Source organism: Arvicanthis niloticus, chromosome 12 (genome assembly GCF_011762505.2).
Source record: "Arvicanthis niloticus isolate mArvNil1 chromosome 12, mArvNil1.pat.X, whole genome shotgun sequence".
In the NCBI taxonomy this organism is placed as follows: domain Eukaryota; kingdom Metazoa; phylum Chordata; class Mammalia; order Rodentia; family Muridae; genus Arvicanthis; species Arvicanthis niloticus.
Window position 1 is genome coordinate 22250065 of NC_047669.1, and position 18633 is coordinate 22268697.

At 47.1% G+C, this 18633-nt stretch overlaps 1 protein-coding gene across 3 annotated transcripts in view; it reads left to right on the plus strand.

The window, feature by feature from the left end:
* The window catches only part of Sema5b (semaphorin 5B), a 116832-nt gene that overhangs the window by 78394 nt on the left and 19805 nt on the right, over positions 1 to 18633 (plus strand). For all 3 annotated transcript variants that reach the window (XM_034515837.2, XM_076942881.1, XM_076942882.1), the window contains exons 2-4: positions 474 to 677; positions 5541 to 5640; positions 10104 to 10149. In XM_034515837.2, the coding sequence (XP_034371728.1) occupies positions 524 to 677; positions 5541 to 5640; positions 10104 to 10149 (300 nt within the window). In that variant the 5' untranslated portion in view covers positions 474 to 523. The remainder of the gene's footprint in view (positions 1 to 473; positions 678 to 5540; positions 5641 to 10103; positions 10150 to 18633) is intronic.

Genomic DNA, 18633 nt, shown 5'->3' on the forward strand with positions numbered 1-18633 from the left:
CTGCCTCTGCCTCCCAAGTGCTGGGATTAAAGGCATGCGCCACCACCACCCGGCTGTGACTTTACCCTTAACATTCAAATCTTGAATTCAATTTGAAAGTTTCCTGGCTTAAAATGTGAAGTCCAAATGGGACTTGAGTCTGGGCTTCTCTTTCTACACATGACTGCCCACTGCCCCAGTTCCATTTATTAAATGGATCCCACCTTTATCATTAAAGCTAATTTTAAAGCATTTGAAATCATAGTAGAAAAGACTCTATAATTTGTCAATTTTGTCCAGAACACCATTACAAGGGAAATTAGCTTTCAAGATATGATCTATAACTTTGCATTATGAGAGCAGAGTAACATAAATACATTATAAATTTACTTAAAAAAAAAAAAAAAAAACCATGGGGCCATTGACAACCTTGAGGACACAGAATGAAGTGGGCATTGGGGGGGCATTTGGTGAGATTAACTTTTTTGCTGCAGGTCTTCCCCGTGGCCTGCCTCCAGGAGCCAGGACTGCAGAGGGGCCCACCATGGTAGTCCCAGGACCCCTGGCTCTCTCTCTGTTGCTGCCCAGCCTCACTCTCCTGGTGTCCCACCTCTCCAGTTCCCAGGACATTGCCAGTGAGTCCAGCAGTGAGCAGCAGCTGTGTAACCGGAGGGAGCACCCCATCGTGGCCTTTGAAGGTGAGAGGCACCCCATCCCCTGTAGTCCTGAAGGGCGTGGGTCAGACCTAGGGAGGGCCGTCTGGGTTGTCTGAAGCCCTTCCTGGCGGTCCTGAGACTCTTCCTCTGGTAGCCATTTTATGACTAGGCAGCAGTGCGTTGTACAGCTCTGACTTCTCCAGATAAAATAGAGAACTTTACTTTGGCCCCACACCCACGCCCACCCCAGAGCAGTTACTGTCTTTCACTAGATCTTTAGATGAACTATGAAGTTATAGATGCCTGGTGGGTGGGAGTGACTCAGACTTGGGTGGTCTCAGCTTTGGGGGTTCTCAAACCACAAGCTACTTTCCTTGGCTTCTCTGGGGGCAGGAGAGTGATGTCTCACTCCTGAGGAAGAGCCCAAGGAGCTGAAAAGCATCCTTCTTGCTCTAAGCTGAATGCAGGGATGCCTGTCTTTGGAGTCCTGGGAACCCCCAGCAGAAGGGGCCCTGGTGACTCATAACTCTTGCTTGTCAAGGGAGAGCGTGGGAGTGTCTTGTCCAAGGATTTCCCAATCATGGATGTGAGTATCTCTGGATGTATTCCAGGGGGTCCGTGAGTTCCTTACAATTTCTAAAATTAGGACAGCCATTTGATGATAACCAAATGAAATAAATAAAACCCAAACCCTAGATTGGGCTGGATGCTCTCCCAGGACCTGCTACCCCATCAGAGTGTCCCTGATCACACCCATTCTCTGGGAACCTCTTACGTGGCAGTTCACACTGCAATTTGCAGATGAATCCCCTGGTTTTGCTCTACTTTGTTTTGGGGATTGTTTTGTTTTGTTTAGACAAGGTTTCTCTGTGTAGCCCCGGCTATCTTGGAACTCACTCTGGGGTCAAATTCACAGAGATCTGCCTGCCTCTGCCTCCTGAGTTCTGGGATTAAAGGCATGTACCACCACTGCTCAGCTGGTCCCCTGGTTGTTAATACTGACCAACAGTTGCTTGGTCCCTTCTTGTCCTAACCCTGTCGGGGAGGGTGAGCAGAAAAACCCAGTTGTGGGAGCTGGAGAGTCTTGTCTGAGCCAGGCCTCAAGGTCAGTCTCCTGATGTGACTACCATTGAAGAGTCATCACAAGCTCAGCCTCAGAAGACCTTCCCTACCTTGTGGAAATAGTAGTATGGAGACACCAGTGAGAAAACCAGTCACTAAGTCTGAGGCCAGGTGGGATTTGATGGGTAGGATGAGGCTTGTGGATGGGAGATGGAGGTTGATGGGAGGAGAGGCTGGAGGCATTCTGATGTACAGGTTCCCAGCTGTGGGCTGATACCCTTCTCTGAGAGGAAAGCTTCCAGCTGTCTTCTCCACGCTGACTTGTTTGAGCTGAGATCCTGGCTTTGAAGGCTTAAGTGGATTATAGTAAATTAGCAATGTCTTCAGTGTACAAAACGTGTGCACACACTCAGACTTCTGATGGCTCCCTGTGGCTCGGAAGGGAAGAACTGAGTGAGGGTGCACGGGCTAAAGGGGCAGGGTACCTAGGGCTGCTGGCATGTAGGAGACGCCTGTGACAACCCTTAATAAAACATTTCCTCTCAGGTGCTTTGCCTGGGTGCTAAGGGTCCAGTTGACTCAGAGGGAGCCTGCCTCCACCCCCTTGTCAGGCTGTTCTGTATGGGACACTGGGCTGAAAGGGACAGGGGATAGGAAATGTGGAGTTGGGGTCTGAGTTCCTGGGTTTCCAGAGGGCATTTTTAATCATCAGGTGTGAATTGAATGCACTTGACTGTCCACCCCACCTTCTTACAGAGCGAGGGACTCCATCCCCCCCATTCCAACAGCTTTGGGTTATTATATCCATTCACAAAATTATTGGATGAGAGAGAGAGAGAGAGAGAGAGAACACGCGCGTGTGTGTGCGTGCGCGCACACATGCTTGCATGCATTTATATGTATGCTTTCCTGGGGACTGGGGCCAGGGACACATGCATGGAGGTTCACCATATTTTGATGGCCCTGCTTGGTGCCAGGCACAGAGCAGTTGCTATGGGGTCACAGAAGCAAGCATGTGTTTCCTTCGGACACTCAGCTAATTCCTATTATTCCTCAAAGGTTAGTGCCTCTGTTCCAGCAGCCCAGCTGATCCCACATCAGCTCTGCTTCCTGGGTCTCCTCTCATCTGTAGTATGCTAAGCACACAGTAGGTCCCATGGGCGAAGAGCTGTTCCAGAGAAGTCATACTAATTCAGTTCAGCATCAACCAATTCCAAGACCCCCAGACCTTGTGCCGCACATCTGAGTGATCTACAGGCCTCTCACCTTGCAGCTGTGAGCCGCCTTCTCCTCCCAGACACCTGACAGATCTGTGAATAACCCCCAAGCATCCACAAGCACCGGGCAGTCACAGAAACAGACTGGCGGCTTTTTGTTTTATAAGGTTCCATTTCCTCCTGTGGGTTCCTTTTAAGCAGACCCACCTGGTCTCTCTTTGGCCTGTGTATTACTCTATCTGCCACAGCATGCCCTTTCTAGGTGGCAGGCAGAAGCCAGCCTGGAGTTAACACTGGCAGTGGTTAATCCACAAAGTGGGTAATTGAATTGACTATAATTAAAATCACAGACGCGTCACAGAGAATGTCATTTTTCTCTTAAAGTCGCCGTCCAAAACCTTCACTGCACACCGAGCTCAGAACGTGCTTGGTGTTTTAAAGACAGCTTTCCCTCTGGTCCCCTTTGCCTGTTTAATAAGGAGGAGGCTGGCTCTTTTCCCAAGGCCTCCCCAGGATCCCCAGGATGGCGGCACCGTGCCCAGCCATGTCCCCTCCACTTGACGGTGTGAGTTCCTTCAGGGCTGGGGGAGAGGGACAGCAACTGAAAGAGCCCCCCACCCACCTGCACCTCCTGATGGTCATCCCAGCCCAGACTGTTTTCTCCTCTCCTCTCCCCACTGAGAATGGCCCAGATGAAGACTGAGCTAAGTTCTCAGACAATATCTGAAGCAGAGCAGTCATACCAACTCCTTCCTATCCTGCTGCCTTAACCTGAAATGCCCCTGCCCACCTGTTTGCTTCTGTTAGGGACCATCTGGTCTGGGAAGGCCCACACACCCAATGTAGAGTGACAGTAAAATACAACAGGAATCAAACAGGGAGGATGGAGAGGATGCGGAGACACTCTAATCAAGGAGGTCTTTCTGGGGGAGGTGAGCACTCCATTTAATCTCTACTACAGTTTCCTGTGGCTCAGCTGAAAACCAGCGCACTGGACTTCAGACTCGACTCCTTACCCTGCCCAGATGCCATTGAGGCTGTGACATTTCTTGCTAACCTCTAGCCACCTGCTGGGGCCTTAGCAGTTTGCTTCACTTTGCTGCAGAATGTCTTCCTTATTTATTTATTTATTTATTTATTTATTTATTTTTATCATGCATATCACAGTTTTCTGAAAAACATCCAACTTGCAAACCCTCCCCTTCTCCTGGGAGTGATTAAGCATTTGCCTGTCGTGCAGAAATGAAGGGAGGCTTTTACTCTGTAGTGGAGGGATAATGAGCAATGATTTATATCCCTTGGATTACACACACACACACACACACACACACACACACACACACTGATCTGAACCTTGTGTGGCAGTTGCTCGCAGTGGGTAGAAAGCACGAGGCTTCCCCGTCCGCTGAAAATCCTCAGCCTCCCGACTCCTCACTGATTCCAGTCCTGCTCCCCCTAGCACGGGGAAGCAAGAAAGAAGTTCAGGAACTGTGGATTAACCTGGGAGAAATGGGTCTCCAGTGGGAAAAAAGTCAATGAGACCATCATCAGAACATAAGGTCTGTTCTTTGCCCACTCAGTCCCCATTAAAGGTTTTGGCTTTGACTAGGAAGCGCTTTCTCAAAGATAGGGGTAGACACAGACCACCCAACCTCTGCCCCTCCCTACCCCATGGAATCTTATTAGGAAGCCTGGTCATCCTCCTAGGAGAGAAGCTGAGGGTTGTTCATTCACATATTCAAACACTGCTATACAGGTGGGGCCCGAGGGTTCTGGCAGCGAGATCTTACCTAGACCCAGAGCAAACCACCAGGCTGAACACACATCACAGTAGAATAATGATATCAGGCAGTGACATCTGAGGGGTCTCTTCAATCCTGCTGGGTGGAGTCAGAGAAGTATTGGAAGGGGTGGGGGTGGGGGTGGATTGCAGAGTACAAAGATTTGTGGGCCCTATGGAATGGATTGGGGAGATACGAAACACGTTAGATAAGTATGCCTGAGGTGAAGAGTTTGGACGAATTTCAACTCATCATTAAATAAATAAATATTGAATGTCAGGTGATTAGCTGGGGAGGTCAGTGGGGCCAGAACCCAAAGGTCACAGGAGTTGAGGCATGCTGGGGGTTGCTGGGATCTAAACGTGAGTCTGCCGTAGCTACAGGTGAGTTCCAGAACTATCACTCCGGTTGCCTTGTGGGAAGTAAACCCACAACTATGGGAGACGGGCTAGTTAGGATGGGATGCTGTCAGCTCCAGTCTAGGCAAAAAGAGACAATGGCTTGGTTTGGGGTGAGGTCTGGGGAGAAAGCAGCTAGTGGAGCCTTGGGTCTGGAGGGAGAGCAAAGGTTCACTGAGGTAGCTGTTTTGAGTCTCTGCAGGAATCAAGGGTGATCATAGGCTTTCCTTTGTACAGGGCAGTCCTCTCCCAGAGGCAGTAACAATACTCTAATCCCTGAGGTCAGAAGACTGGCCGTTCACAGAGGTGGGCAGGTGGGACCCAGGTTTCCTGGGGGCTTCAGCTCTATACTCCACCTCAGCGGGTGTGATCTTCTCTGGTATGATGCCGCTGAACTCGGAAACACGGTCTAAAGGTAACAGAAGTGTCTCTCCCTGTCTCTGCCAGATCTGAAGCCCTGGGTCTCTAACTTCACTTACCCTGGAGTCCGGGATTTCTCCCAGCTTGCTCTTGATCCCTCCAGGAACCAGCTCATCGTGGGAGCCAGGTAATGGGGTAACAAGAGAGTAGGGGGAGAGAATGGGGGCACTTGGAGTTGGGCAGAAGGGATACTGTTAGGATACATATACACACTGATCTCCACAGTCCCTGTCTGTACTGACTGTCCATCAAGTAGGGAACTTGTGGGAGTTGGGGAAAGAGGATGACCCCAGACCACACAATCTAAACTGGATTCATTGATCGAATCTTGTTAGGGTATTAAGAGCAAAGAAGCCTGCTTCCATCTTCTGCCCTCTCTGCCCTGATGCGAGGACCAGCCCAGTTAGAGGTGCCCAGGCGCCCCCTGCTGGCAAGCTGCCTGCCTACACCAAGGGTGCTACTGAAGACCATATGCTTCTTCTATAAAGGGCCTGCCCTTTTCTGTAGCCTGTCCACCTTTGTCCCCACTGTTCAAATCAGGATTCAGAAGCTAAACCTTTCTAGGGAGACCTCATCTTCCAGGCTTCCGGGTGGAGTGGGAGGAGCTAACTGTCACCAATCATACATTACCAGCTTTGGAAGCAAGGAGCTTAGAGATGAGGCAGGGGTGTCCCTGGGCCAACATCCCCCACAGCTCCTGGGAACTTGCTGAAAAGTGATACTTGAGCCTCTTGGGTAAGAAACTCTAGGAATAGGCCTAACCTTGCTTCAGCAAGGCCTCCCCTGACTGGTGCCCAAGCTTGGAAACAGTCTGACCCAACACACAAAAGAAGATGCAAGCTTAGGACTAGAACTTGGGCCTCCTGACCCCAGTGGTCCACGTTAGAACACTGAACACGTAAGGAGCTGGATCAGCTTGTGCAGGTGGGAAGGGCACTTCCAGGCAACCCTGTGTAGCTGGCCATTTGTGCCCTTTGGTTCCCCCCTTTTGTTTGCTGTATGAAAGTGGGGGGGGGGGTTACCCACAAAGCTCTGGTCTGCAGGCAGCTGAGCTGGATAAACTTGGAGTCTCAGTTTTCTCTTCTACGACCACCCTTCCTGGGATGCTAGGGCAGAAAGCATTTAAAATTGTTCTGAATGAAGTGATCATTTTATAGCAGCATTGCATGTGGTACAGTGTGACGTGCCAGTTACCAAAGACTATTCAGTGAGAGCAAAGGCCACGCCCTCACAAGCAGGTGTCTCTAGGTGCTCCTGGAGTTCCCTGAGAGGCAATCTGCACACATGCAGGCAGACCCGACTATGGGCTTTCTTTCCCAGTAAAGCGAACACTTGTTTTGCTTTGTATTTTGAGACGGTTCCTCACACAAACACAGCTGAGAGAAGAAATCAGAGACATCTTACATCCCCTGCTCCTGGGTCCTACCAGTGGCAACATCACGCATAACTATAGTGCAGCAATGTAATCTAGAAACTGATATTCCTGCCATCTTTCTCCTGGCTAAGGTTTTACCAGCCAGCACTTTGAGGTGAGTGTGCTGACTCACTTCTATAATCTTAGCATTAGGGAGGCTGAGGCAGAAGAATCACCTTGAATTCAAGACAAGCCCAGGCTACATAGTGAGGCCTCAGCTCCAAGAACTGAAAACAAATAGGGGTAGTGAGTTGCTCAGCAAGTAAAAAAAGCTTCCTGCCAAACCCGAGTGTCTAGGTTCAATGCCCAGGAGTTACATGCTTGCCATAGGATTCACATGCTCACATATGAACACACACACAGAGAGAGAGAGAGAGAGAGAGAGAGAGAGAGAGAGAGAGAGAGAGAGAGAGTTAAAATGTAATAAGTACTAAAAACAAACCCAGAAACATTCATATACACTTTTTATACCCAAAGATTGGCACTCCAAGACTATACTCTGAAATTCAAGAAAACATGGCCGCCACATGCATTATTTTACAGGACATTTGTGTAATAAGTTAGATAGCACATGTCGTACATCACACAACAGGTAATTCAGTATATGTAGTAAGCCATGCATGCAGAAAATGATTCAGGCTTCATTGTCAGCCCTGGAGGGAGGCTCTGATCACTTCCCTATAGGTGAAACAGTGACAGAGAGGTTGTCACCTGCCTGTGGTCACACTGCCTCACCAGATCCACTTTGGGTCTCCATACAAAAGGTGGTTATGTCTTCTTTCTGCAGCTTCTCTGGACCTTTGAGCCTAGCTCTGCCTTCACACAGAGAAGAAAGCATTTTTCCTGGATTGGTCCCTTCTGCTCCTAGAGGCTGTGTCCTGAATCCTGGGCCTTTTCTGATGGCCCGCCCTTGTTTTTTTCTGAGTGCTTTTCTTTCTCCTCTGTCTGAGTTTTCTTTCCTTCTCTCCCCGACACCCCTGGACCTCTGGAATTCAGTCTGGGGAATGTTTTTATCCATTTATAGCCTGCATTATTCCCTATGGGACTGGGAGCTGGGCTGGATGCTGAGATTTCCCACCCTCATTTCCCAGCTCCCCTAAGAGACGACTGAGATGTTATGATGGATGATTTTTGATGGGATAAAAATGAATCGAGTGATGTGTTGTTTCCCTTAATTTGTTAAAGCTGTGAGCAGATGCCTGTGTTACCTGAGCACGCAGCTGGAGCAGAGCCAGAAGCTGGAGCCCATCTGTCCCTGGGCCAGCAGTATGGAGGCCAGGAAGCTCTGCCAAGGATCTAGAGAGGGGTCTGGGAAGGGGCTGCAGAGGCTTGCAGCCAAGGTCATGAGCAAGGCCACCCCACCCTAGGCCAGAGGAGAAGCTGAGCACAGCTTCTCCTGGGCCAGCAGCCAAATCACGGAGAGGAATCTCCCAGCCTAAAGTGTCCTGTTCCCAACCCTGGCTTCCTTCAGCAGGGCCCCTCCTTCCTTTCTGGCCCAGTCTCTCCTCGTTTCTTCTCAGCAGAGCTGAGGTGACCAGAACTTCCTAGATTAATTATTCCTAAAAAGTTCAGGAATCTGAAGAGGGATGGCCAAAGGCAGATAGAAGAAGCAAAGAGGGTTCTTGGGAAAAAACAAGCTACATCTGCTTGTAATTAATAAAACCTTTAAATGTGTCTCTGAGGGACCATGAGGAAGCCAGGCATGAACTAGTTCCCCATTTCACAGACATAGACACTGAGGCCCACCAGGCCCCAGCAGACAGTGGATCTGGGAATCCTACCTCTCTCGGCTATAGTCTATTCTCCAAACCTGAACTCTGTTCTGCTACACTCTGACCAAGTGGGTATATCACCCCTGTGACCCCCAAGTTCTAATTCTTGGCCATCTGGCCGCAGAGTTAAAGCACCATAGGATTGATTAGTAGTGATGCAGAATTCTTGATGAGTATCTGATGGTGTTATCATCATCACCACCACCACCACCACCACCACCATCACCACCACCACCACCACCACCATCATCATCATCATCATCACCATCATCATCACCATCATCATCATCATCACCACGATTAAGGCTTGTGAGCCACCAACTGTTACATGGAAGCACGATGCTGGCTGTGCTGGGGAGACAGTGGTCCAGGGAGAGGCTGTGGCAAAGGCAAAATTTAGAGTCATTGGCTAGAGATGAGGCTGTACACAGGACCCCAGGGCCTATTTGGGAGGCTCGTCTGTACCCCTGCAAGAGGCCTTGCATGTTCAGATGGGCAGCAACAAGCCCCATGGTTAGGTAAGGTGAGCTCCCAAGCGAAACAAAGCCATTTAGTTCGCAGATGTTAACTTTATCTTGACTCTAGAATCTGGTGGACTTAGCCAAAGAGGTTGGCTTTATAGACGGAGAAGGGAAAGGGTTAATAGTGGAAACAACACAAAGCAGACCAGCCATTTCAAAATTGCCTTCCCTGTAAAGTGGACACAGGGAGATAGAGAATACAAGAATAGCCATAGAGACCTCACATAACTTTAGTTGGGTAAGACTCGAGGCAGAGAGCACTTTGCTGTCATGGCAGCCGAGACATGGAAAGTTTTTCTGAAGTTTTGCTTCAAGGATAAGCATTTGGCATGAGCATAGGTGACTCCATTTTGATTCTGGTCTGTTGGGGCCCAGTATGAGAACTTAGTCCAAAACAGTGGCATCCTGTTAGTTTTATTTAACAGTGGATTCTGGTAGTTCCTTCCTGGCTTGCTGGATCAGCCAGGAGCAGATACAGAGTGAAGTCTGCAGGTTAACCCCATCTCTGGCTTACCAGTTCTGTGACTTGGGCCATTACACAACTCGCCTCCTATAAAAGATATAGTTCAAATATGAGCCTCCATGTGAGTGTGGTTTGCACTCCACTATCACGATCCTGCCAGTGGTGGCCTTGATGGTGTCCAAATGGGACATTGCAGTAGCAAGCAGTTAGGGAAGGTGAGACCCCTCTTGATAAGCTAGTTTGACCTTCTGGTCTTCTTGCATCCATCCTGGCCCACACCCTCAGTGACTATTTGGTGGCTATAGAGACTGCCAGGTTGGGCTTGGCTCACCCTAAAGTTCTGCAGAGGCCTAGGCTGATTGCCTTCCAGGGTCCTACCTACAGAATCAGAATGACTTGTGATCTGTTCTATTTTCACAGGAACTACCTCTTCAGACTCAGCCTTGCCAATGTTTCCCTCCTTCAGGTATGTTTGGTTTTCTTCCTTTCCTGTACTTTTTCTGTATCTGGAAGCTGAGCAGGGTAAGTAGCAGCCATGCCCAAGAGTCAACTGCAGGAGCCTCTGTTCTTTTCCTGGTCGTGGTACTAAAACCCTGCTATCAAAGCCACCTCTGGAAGGACATGTGGAAGTGGAGTGCAGACCCCTCTCACATGGAGGTTTATAGGGGTCTCTTGCATTGTGCAGAGAAGCTGACAAGAAAAGGGAGAAGAGGTCTCAGGCTGGGATGCCCCCATCCCTGTTGGCTGGGATGGACAGCTTTGCCAAGATGCAGAGTTTTCAGGGCTAAAAATGGGACTCTACATGGCAAATGGAGCCAGTGAGTCACCCTAAGCACAAAGCCAAAGTCCACAGGAGAGTTCCAGAGTTTGGGCCCCAAGGGAAATGGTGTCTCTGGCTCTTTTCTTTGCTTGGCCTGAGAGATCCTGGTCTATCTCGGCATTTTCATTGATCTGTGATTGATTTATTATCTGCTGCCAAGAGAGGCTCCCCAAGCATAATTCCCTAAGTGCTCCAAGAGGCTTTTTAATGGGACTCCTTGATCCAGAACAGTTATCCCAGATTGAGAAACAGATGCCAAACTATCTCTGCTGAAGCCGAACATTATAGAGAAGGACAACCATTCTTCTTCAATGAGGGGAGAGCTTCCATCATCTTGTCCGGGAGTTGTCTTAATGATCCAGCATTCGTTTGGGCACTTACTGAATACCAACACTGGTCTGGGAGCTTGAGGGTATTAGAAAAGCAAGCTCTTTGACTCCAGGGAAAGATGACGATGGATCCAAAGACTTCTGTTAGAGCTCAGACGTTAATCAAGTGCTGGTTTGTGTAGCGTGGGATTTTGCAGCAGCAATCAGTTAGGGAAGGTGAGACAGCCTTGATAAGCTAGTTTGACCTTCTGGTCTCCTTGCATCCAGTCTGGCCCACACCCTCAGTGACTATTGTACCCCTTGGCTGGATACCAGAGGAAATATCTAAGGGCATAAAGGGTGTGCCTGTTAAAAAGGAGGGGTCAGAGGAACTATGGGAAGTTGAAAGGAAATGCCATGAACCCATGAATGTATAGTTTCCCCAAGCCAACCTGCTCTTCTGATGCTGAAAAACAAGCAGTGAATATCCTCTAATGGCCAGGTCTAGGCCTATGTATATATACTATGGGTTGAAGATAAAACATCTCACATGGGCTCATGGGTTTTAACACGTGATACCCGTTTGACGGCACTGTCTTAGGAGGTTATAGAACCTTTAAAGCAGTGGTTCTCAGCCTTCCTGACCCTTTAATACAGTTCCTCATGCAGTGATGACTCCCAACCATAAAATTATTTTCGTTGTTACTCCGTACCTGCAATGTTGCTGCTGTTATGAATTGTAATGTAAATATCTGATACGTGGGATATTTGGTAAGTGTGAAGGGGTTTTGTCAGTTCCAAAGGGGTCACCACCCACAGGTTGAGAACCAATGTCTTAGGCCATGGCGTCTACTTGGTAGATATAGATCACTTGGACCTTGAAAGATAAAGCCCAAATCCTGATTCTGGTCCCATCTCTGTCTCCTGATCCATCAAGATGTGAGGAACCTCAGACATATGTCCAGCCTCCGAGTACTCTGTGTGCCTTCCCCACCGTAACGGACTGTACAGCTTCTGGGAATGGATCAGGAGCATAAAAGATGGTGTAGGCTTTCTTTTCCTGTAGGGAGACCATGTGGCATGTCCCTACAGCCCAGGCTTAAGCACGGTACGCAAAGGTTCTCAGAGTCAGCAGTCCTTGCTCACAAGCTGCCAGCCCCAGAGACTTAACCTCTAATTGGCATCCATAGGAGACCAAGCCAATGTACCAAACCTGACAGGTCAGTACATGGGGGAGCCAGCCTGGAGGTTCAAAAACAAGTGTAAGGCAGTTGATCCAGGGAGCCTACCCTGAGCCCCCAGCAGTTGCTTTTCATTTGGTTTCCTGTGGTCTGCAAATGAAGGTTGTCTGGCACTGAAGAACTGTGAGAAATGTGCAGGGGGAGTGGGTGGCAGGAGGCAGGAGTGGCCTGGAGGCAGGAGGCACCCTCCCGGGCCCAGCAGGGTCTACAAAGCCACTGAGAGGTGTGCTGGCCTTTCTTTGAGCTGGAGCTCAAAGGCTGTGCTTGCAAAAGGAAGAACAGAGGAATGAGATATCACACAGCCCTGAGGGGTGGAACAAAGGGAAGAAGGTAAGAGGTGAGGCCCTTGGAGAGAGGGGGGTCTTCATTGATGATCTTGGGGGGCGGGGAGTGCTGTCCACATCTTATTTGGAAGGCAATGGAGATCCATTAATGAGTTTTAAAAAGAGAAGTAACACGAATAGACTTGTCATTTAGGTCACCTGGCTCAGGGCAGGGACTGGAGTCAGGGAGGAAGCAGTCGGGACAGTCGTGATTGTCCAGCTGAGAGATGAAGGGGATTGAAGCAGGCAATAGAAGAGGAATGGAGGCTGAGAAGGGAATGCAAAGGTAGCAGGGTAGCACACGGTTGTGACCTCACATAACTTGAGGATCATTGGGGACACTCACTTCTAGATACAGGTGACCCTTAGAAGACTTAGTCATGCTTGGACCACATGGGTGTGACATCTAGTTTCTGGCTTAAACAGCTGGTTCCCACAAATCAGGATGGAAGTGGAGCTGCCTCTAGACCACTGGCTCCCTTGAGTGTGCCCTGGAACTGCTAGGGGACCTTTGACAGACGCTGGTGGCTAAAAGATTCTCATTTGATTGCTCTGGGGCAGTATAAACACTGGGCTCCCACGTGATTGCAATGGGCAGCTAAATTTAGGGACCATTGCTATAGAATGTCAAGAAAACTTCATCTGGGGTGCTGCCTTGCTGGCTTGGCATCCCCTGACCTCCTCACTAGCTGGTCTGCAGGATGTGAGTCACGCATCTTTTTGGATGTTCAGACTACCTAATGACTAAGGCCTGAGGTTTGGTTCATCCAGTTCAGTGTTGATGTGGTCTTAGGACAGACACCCATGGCACTCCCAGATCTCATGCTTGGAGTGTGTGTGTATGTTGAGGGAGGGGGGTCCAGCTTCAGCGGGGTTCTCTAAAACACTCTCAAACCAACTCCAAGAGTACCCACAATCCATTGTCACTAGCACACCTCCTAGGGGTTTAACCTTAAAATTCAGGCTGTGTTCTCCCTGCAGGACCAAAGAGGGAATTTTAGTACATTGTTAATTATTGTAGTCACTGCCTGGCCACAATGATGAGCAAGGAAGTGAGAGGTTAGGGCAGACCATCCAGTGCCTCTCAGTAAAGCTGGTGGCAGAGCTGGGCCTCTGGTCAGCTGTCTGGCCTGAGTAGAAACCCTTGGCTTTGGCTATAAGTACCCACTTCTTCATGTGACCTGCTACACTCTTGCCATAGTCCTAGGTGTTGACTATGACAAACTTCTCGGCAGTATTCAAAGGCTGAGGATGAGCTGTACAATTACACTGACAGGAGAGGAGACACTAAGCTGTCCACTGGGCCCCAGGGTGTGATTTAAGTCAATTTAAACCTCAGTGTTTTATTGATACTTTAAATAATTGACATCTGTTTAAAAGGAAATCTAAATGCAAACAGTTTATGCAAACCAGTGTCCATTAAAGGGACCTCTAAGAACCTAAGCCCTATTAAACAGTTAATGTAAATGACTATTCCTTAAGGAGAATTGAAATCCCCAGCTCCTTCCCTATAGTCAAGAGCTACGGAGGGGGAGCAGGTGTGTGCATGTGAGCCTGTGCATGGCACACACATATGTGTGTGTGTGTGTGTGTGTGTGTGTGTGTGTGTGTGTGTGTGTGTGTGTGTGTGTGTGCATGTAGCTATGTGTGTATAGGGGTAGTGGGGCAAGGCTTGCAGAGATAAGTGTCTGAGGGGAATCAGGTTGGTTCAGCTGCTACAGTTATTATCAGCACAACTCAACCAGTGGTCACAGGGATCTTCAAAGAGGTGATATGTAGTCTGCCATGCTTGCGCTTGGGAGGCCAGCATGAAGCTAGTTTGAATTTGGCAAGTGGGTACTCATAAACAACCTTCGTCAGTACAGTTCCAGGGCATAATTGCTAGAGGATTATGATCTTGGGTTTCCAGAAGGCCTGTAAGCACAGAAATGATTATATTGGCATACATGCACATCAAAACATGTAATGGGGCTCTTGGAGAGGAACTGGGCAGACAGTGGGGTGATCCTCCTTCTCTTCTAGCCTACCTCACATCCTCCACCTTGGGTCCAGCAGCCTGGAGCTGTTGGTAGTTTAGACTCGGCTCAGTGGTGAACTCAGTGCTGATTTTAAATGGTCCTCTATGGTACTGATGCTAAGTGATCCTCTATGGTGCTGATGCTAAGTGGTCCTCTATGGTACTGATGCTAAGTGATCCTCTATGGTGCTGATGCTAAGTGGTCCTCTATGGTGCTGATGCTAAGTGGTCCTCTATGGTGCTGATGCTAAATGGCCATTTATGAAAACCTCTGATGTGTTTAGGGGCCCACATGTCCACACAGACGGTTCCATTCATATCCTGACAGCTTTCCTGCTCTTTCTCATAGCACAGAAACCACACAGCTATGCCATTTACCTGAGTTCATCATCTAGGAATTTCTGGGGCAGTCTAAGTAGAAGGCATTCACCATGCCTCTGACAGGACAGTGGATGCCTTTCTCCACTCCTTTCCTGAGACCCAGCAAAGGCATGTGAGAAGTTGTAATAGTCCACACAGCAGAAAGTACGAGCAGGAACATGTCTGTGGAGATGAAATCCCATCTTTCTGGGAGATAGAAGTAGATAGAAGGATCATCCTGACTTAACAGAGCAGGGTGTTCCAGGAAAGCAAGCGGAGTTTCCAGAGAACCCTCAGACTTGAGGTGCTGGGTATTGTAGAATAAAGAAAGCTAGAACAGGACTTTGGTTAAAATGCTCTAAACGCTGGTCTCCTCGTCTATCTCCATCACCTAATAAAAGAGGCTGAGATCTCCCAGCTTAGAGTCTGTATGAAGGATGGATGACACTCATGGGGTGTGAGCTAGAAAAAGAACTCAAGTTTAAATCTATTCACCCCATCCTAGGCCAGAGATTGGAAGAATCTTTGCAGGAGAAACTCAGTGAGTTCTAGAGTGTGACAGAGATGGGGTTCTGTGGGGAAGCTTAAAAGAGAGGGACCCCATAGGCACCTAAGAAGTCTACCTCCAGAGTCTTAAGTACTGCTTGGTACTTAAACAGCACATAGACAGCAGGAACGAAGCCAGTGCACTCGAGAGCAGCTCGCGATGTCACTCATCTGTGGTTCCCACGTCCCTGTCAGGAATCACTTGAAGCAAATCTCGGACATATCATGGCAACCATGATTTCAGTACACATAGCTTGAGATGGAGAGCAGTGAGAGAGGCCCTGCCTAGCATGGATGAGGCTCTGAACTCCAACCCCAGCATTATTTTAAAAAATGAAGTTGAAAGAAATAAAAGGGGGAAGAGGTGAGGGAGGAAGGGAGAGAAGGAGAAAGGAGAGAGAGAAGTCTGGGTATAATGACTTACACTCATAATCCTAGCAAACTGAGGCAGGATAAACTCAAGTTCAAGGCTAGCCTGGGCTATAATATTGTATATCAACATAACAAAAAAAAAAGAGATACATTTCTATAAAATAAGGATTCTTTTTAAGTGATATAAATATTTTTATATTACTAAACACTTAACATTTTCCTAATTATCTCATACAATTTCAATATAGGAGCTGGGGACATAGCTCAGTGGTAGAGCCAGTCCCTGATATGTGTAAAGTTATCCCTAAGACTTTCAAAAGTTAAAAAAAAAATTAAAATAATTCTGTTTGAATTAGGATCCAAATACATTGCAGCTTGTTGAAATGTTTCTTAATTCTCTTTAAACATTAGTCCTTGGCTTTCTTTCTTTGTATAATTTATTTATTGAAGAAACCTGGTCATTTGTCTCTAATAATTTTTTATTTTTTTCTGGCTACAATCTGGGTGGTATAATTTATGTCCCACCCCTATCTTATGTGTACATTGATTGTTAAACTTACAAGCTTTCTCTCTTTGGACTCCTCATCTATTACTGCAGAAGTATTGGGTCTTTCCTCAGGACGTACAGAGAGTCATTGTTGTGGCTATTAATGGCCATTCTCTAGATCCATCCGGTCTTTAGTGTTACAATATATCGACTAGATTGCTTCTACAAAGCAAATTTCATTGCAGTTTCAGCACCCAATGATACCAAAGGCAAGATGAGTGTTTGCTAAGTGTTTCCCACAGGCTCAGGTTAGAATATTTTGTCCTTCGGCAGTGATGTTATTTTGGCAGGTAGTGGGACCCTTAGGAGGTAGGTCCGGTTGGAAGGATGAATTACTGGGGCAGGCCTTTCAGTTTACAGCTGTTCTTCTTCTGGCCTGTTCTTTGGTTCTGGACCCTTCCAGATGTGAGCAAGCTCCCACTGCTACAGCCTTGAAAGGAGCAGCACCATCCATTCTCCTTGACAGCTGGAGACAAGTTCTTCCTCCTTACAGTTGCTTTAGCCAGGCAAGAAAAGCAATGGAATAGAATTTGGTAATAAAGCAGAGCAGCCCTCTCCACCCCCTGACATCTGCAGGCTTTGGCTGAATGGGAAACAAAAGAATAGAAGGCTAAGTAACCAGAGAGAGCCATGCATGCTTTCATGATTAACACATACCTAAAGATCTCTACACAGCAATAAAATACAAATAAAAGACCAAAGCAAGATGTTTTATACTTTTAAACAAAGTTTATAGAGGCATGGTAGAAGAAATAGGCGCTTGAACTAGGCTTTAAACTTTTAGAGACAGCACTAAGATATATGGCAGTTTTTAAAAGCTAGTTGGAGATAAGCATTACTCCACTGAGTTATTCATTTTAATTACTGTCCTAGTTACCACCAGTCTCAGGGAATGAAAGCTCCTGTCCTGTCCTGGGTCAGAGAGGGCTCCTTTGCTATAAGACTCTTCATGATTTGCTGCCTGTAGGGAAAGTAAAGTCAATGGTCCTTTTTCAAGTGTCAATTCCTCAAGCAATTTCAACTTGAATCAATATACTTGACACACTGTAGTATGGCATGTACTGTACTCTTTCAGTATTCTGTTATTATGTACTAGTTTTCTAATGAGGATCTGGCTTCCTAGTACCTTTCAATGGTGGGTTATCTATCTATCTATCTATCTATCTATCTATCTATCTATCTATCTATCTATCTATTGAAACAGGGTCTCATGTATCCCAGCCTGGCCTTGAACTCACTATATAACCAAGGATAGCTCCTGCTTCCATCTCCCAAGTGCTAGGATAATAATTGTGCACCTCCATGCCTGGTTGATGCAACAACTCATAAGAATCAAACCTAGCGCTTTGTGGATACTAAGCAAGCCTTCTAACCCAGTGAGCTCCATTCCCCACCTCTTCCATTCACTGCTATTTCAGAGTAATGAATTTACACTTGTTGATGTGTTTCAGTCCGTGGTTGTTGTTATCTTTCATAGCTATCCCATCTGTCGCAGTGGGAGGCCTCTTCAAGTTGGCTTCCAGGTCCTCTCTGTCCAGTTCTATCCAGTTAGTGTGGCATCCTAGCATTGTGGAATAACAAGATGTTCTAGGCTCACTTTGTGCATTTGCTGTCCTAGATGGAACCAGCCATTCCTTTAAGAAGTCGTGGTAATTTCTAGTGGAAAATGCCTAGTGGCTTTAAAAAAAAAAAAAAAAAGTATATAAATAGCCAAAATCTATCAACTCAGGAAAGCCTTAAAGTGAAAGAGAAGACCAAAATAAACACAGGATGAAGCAAGCTGCAAGCAGCAGCAAATATATGTGAGACATAAAACACTTTAAATTTAACTACAAACTAATTCATACTTCCTTACATATGAAAATATTTTTATGAAGCAATAAGTTGAAAGTATGACGACTAGATCTGCAATTAGGAAAGCAAGAATTGGGGGACTCAAAGGTAAACGTTGGAGAGAAGTCTACCACATTTAGGGCACTAGAATCACGAAGTGAAAACTAGGAAATACCAGGTAACGAGAGAATGTATCAAGGCTTACTGGCCAGCTGTAGATTGGTTTAATGCATGTTCCAAAATAGAGAGAGGAAAGATCAGAAAGAAAGGGTAAAATAGCATAAGAGAATTTACCAAGACTGATGCCAAGCCTTCCAATCAAAGGTTAACCAAGATCTCGAAAGTGACCCCTACTAACATCAAATTAAAATCACTGTTGTTATTAAAATTAAAAAGCATAAGCTTCTAGAGACTAAAAACAAACAAACAAACCAAAACAAAACCAAAATGGGCTTCTTCTGAAAGACGGGGAGGAAGTCTTACACCAGAATCTTCAAGAGTGATCCCAGAATGGAGAAGACAATGGATAAACGTTTATAAAACTGGGTGAAGGTCATAGTCGTAGAATTCTGTATGAAAACAA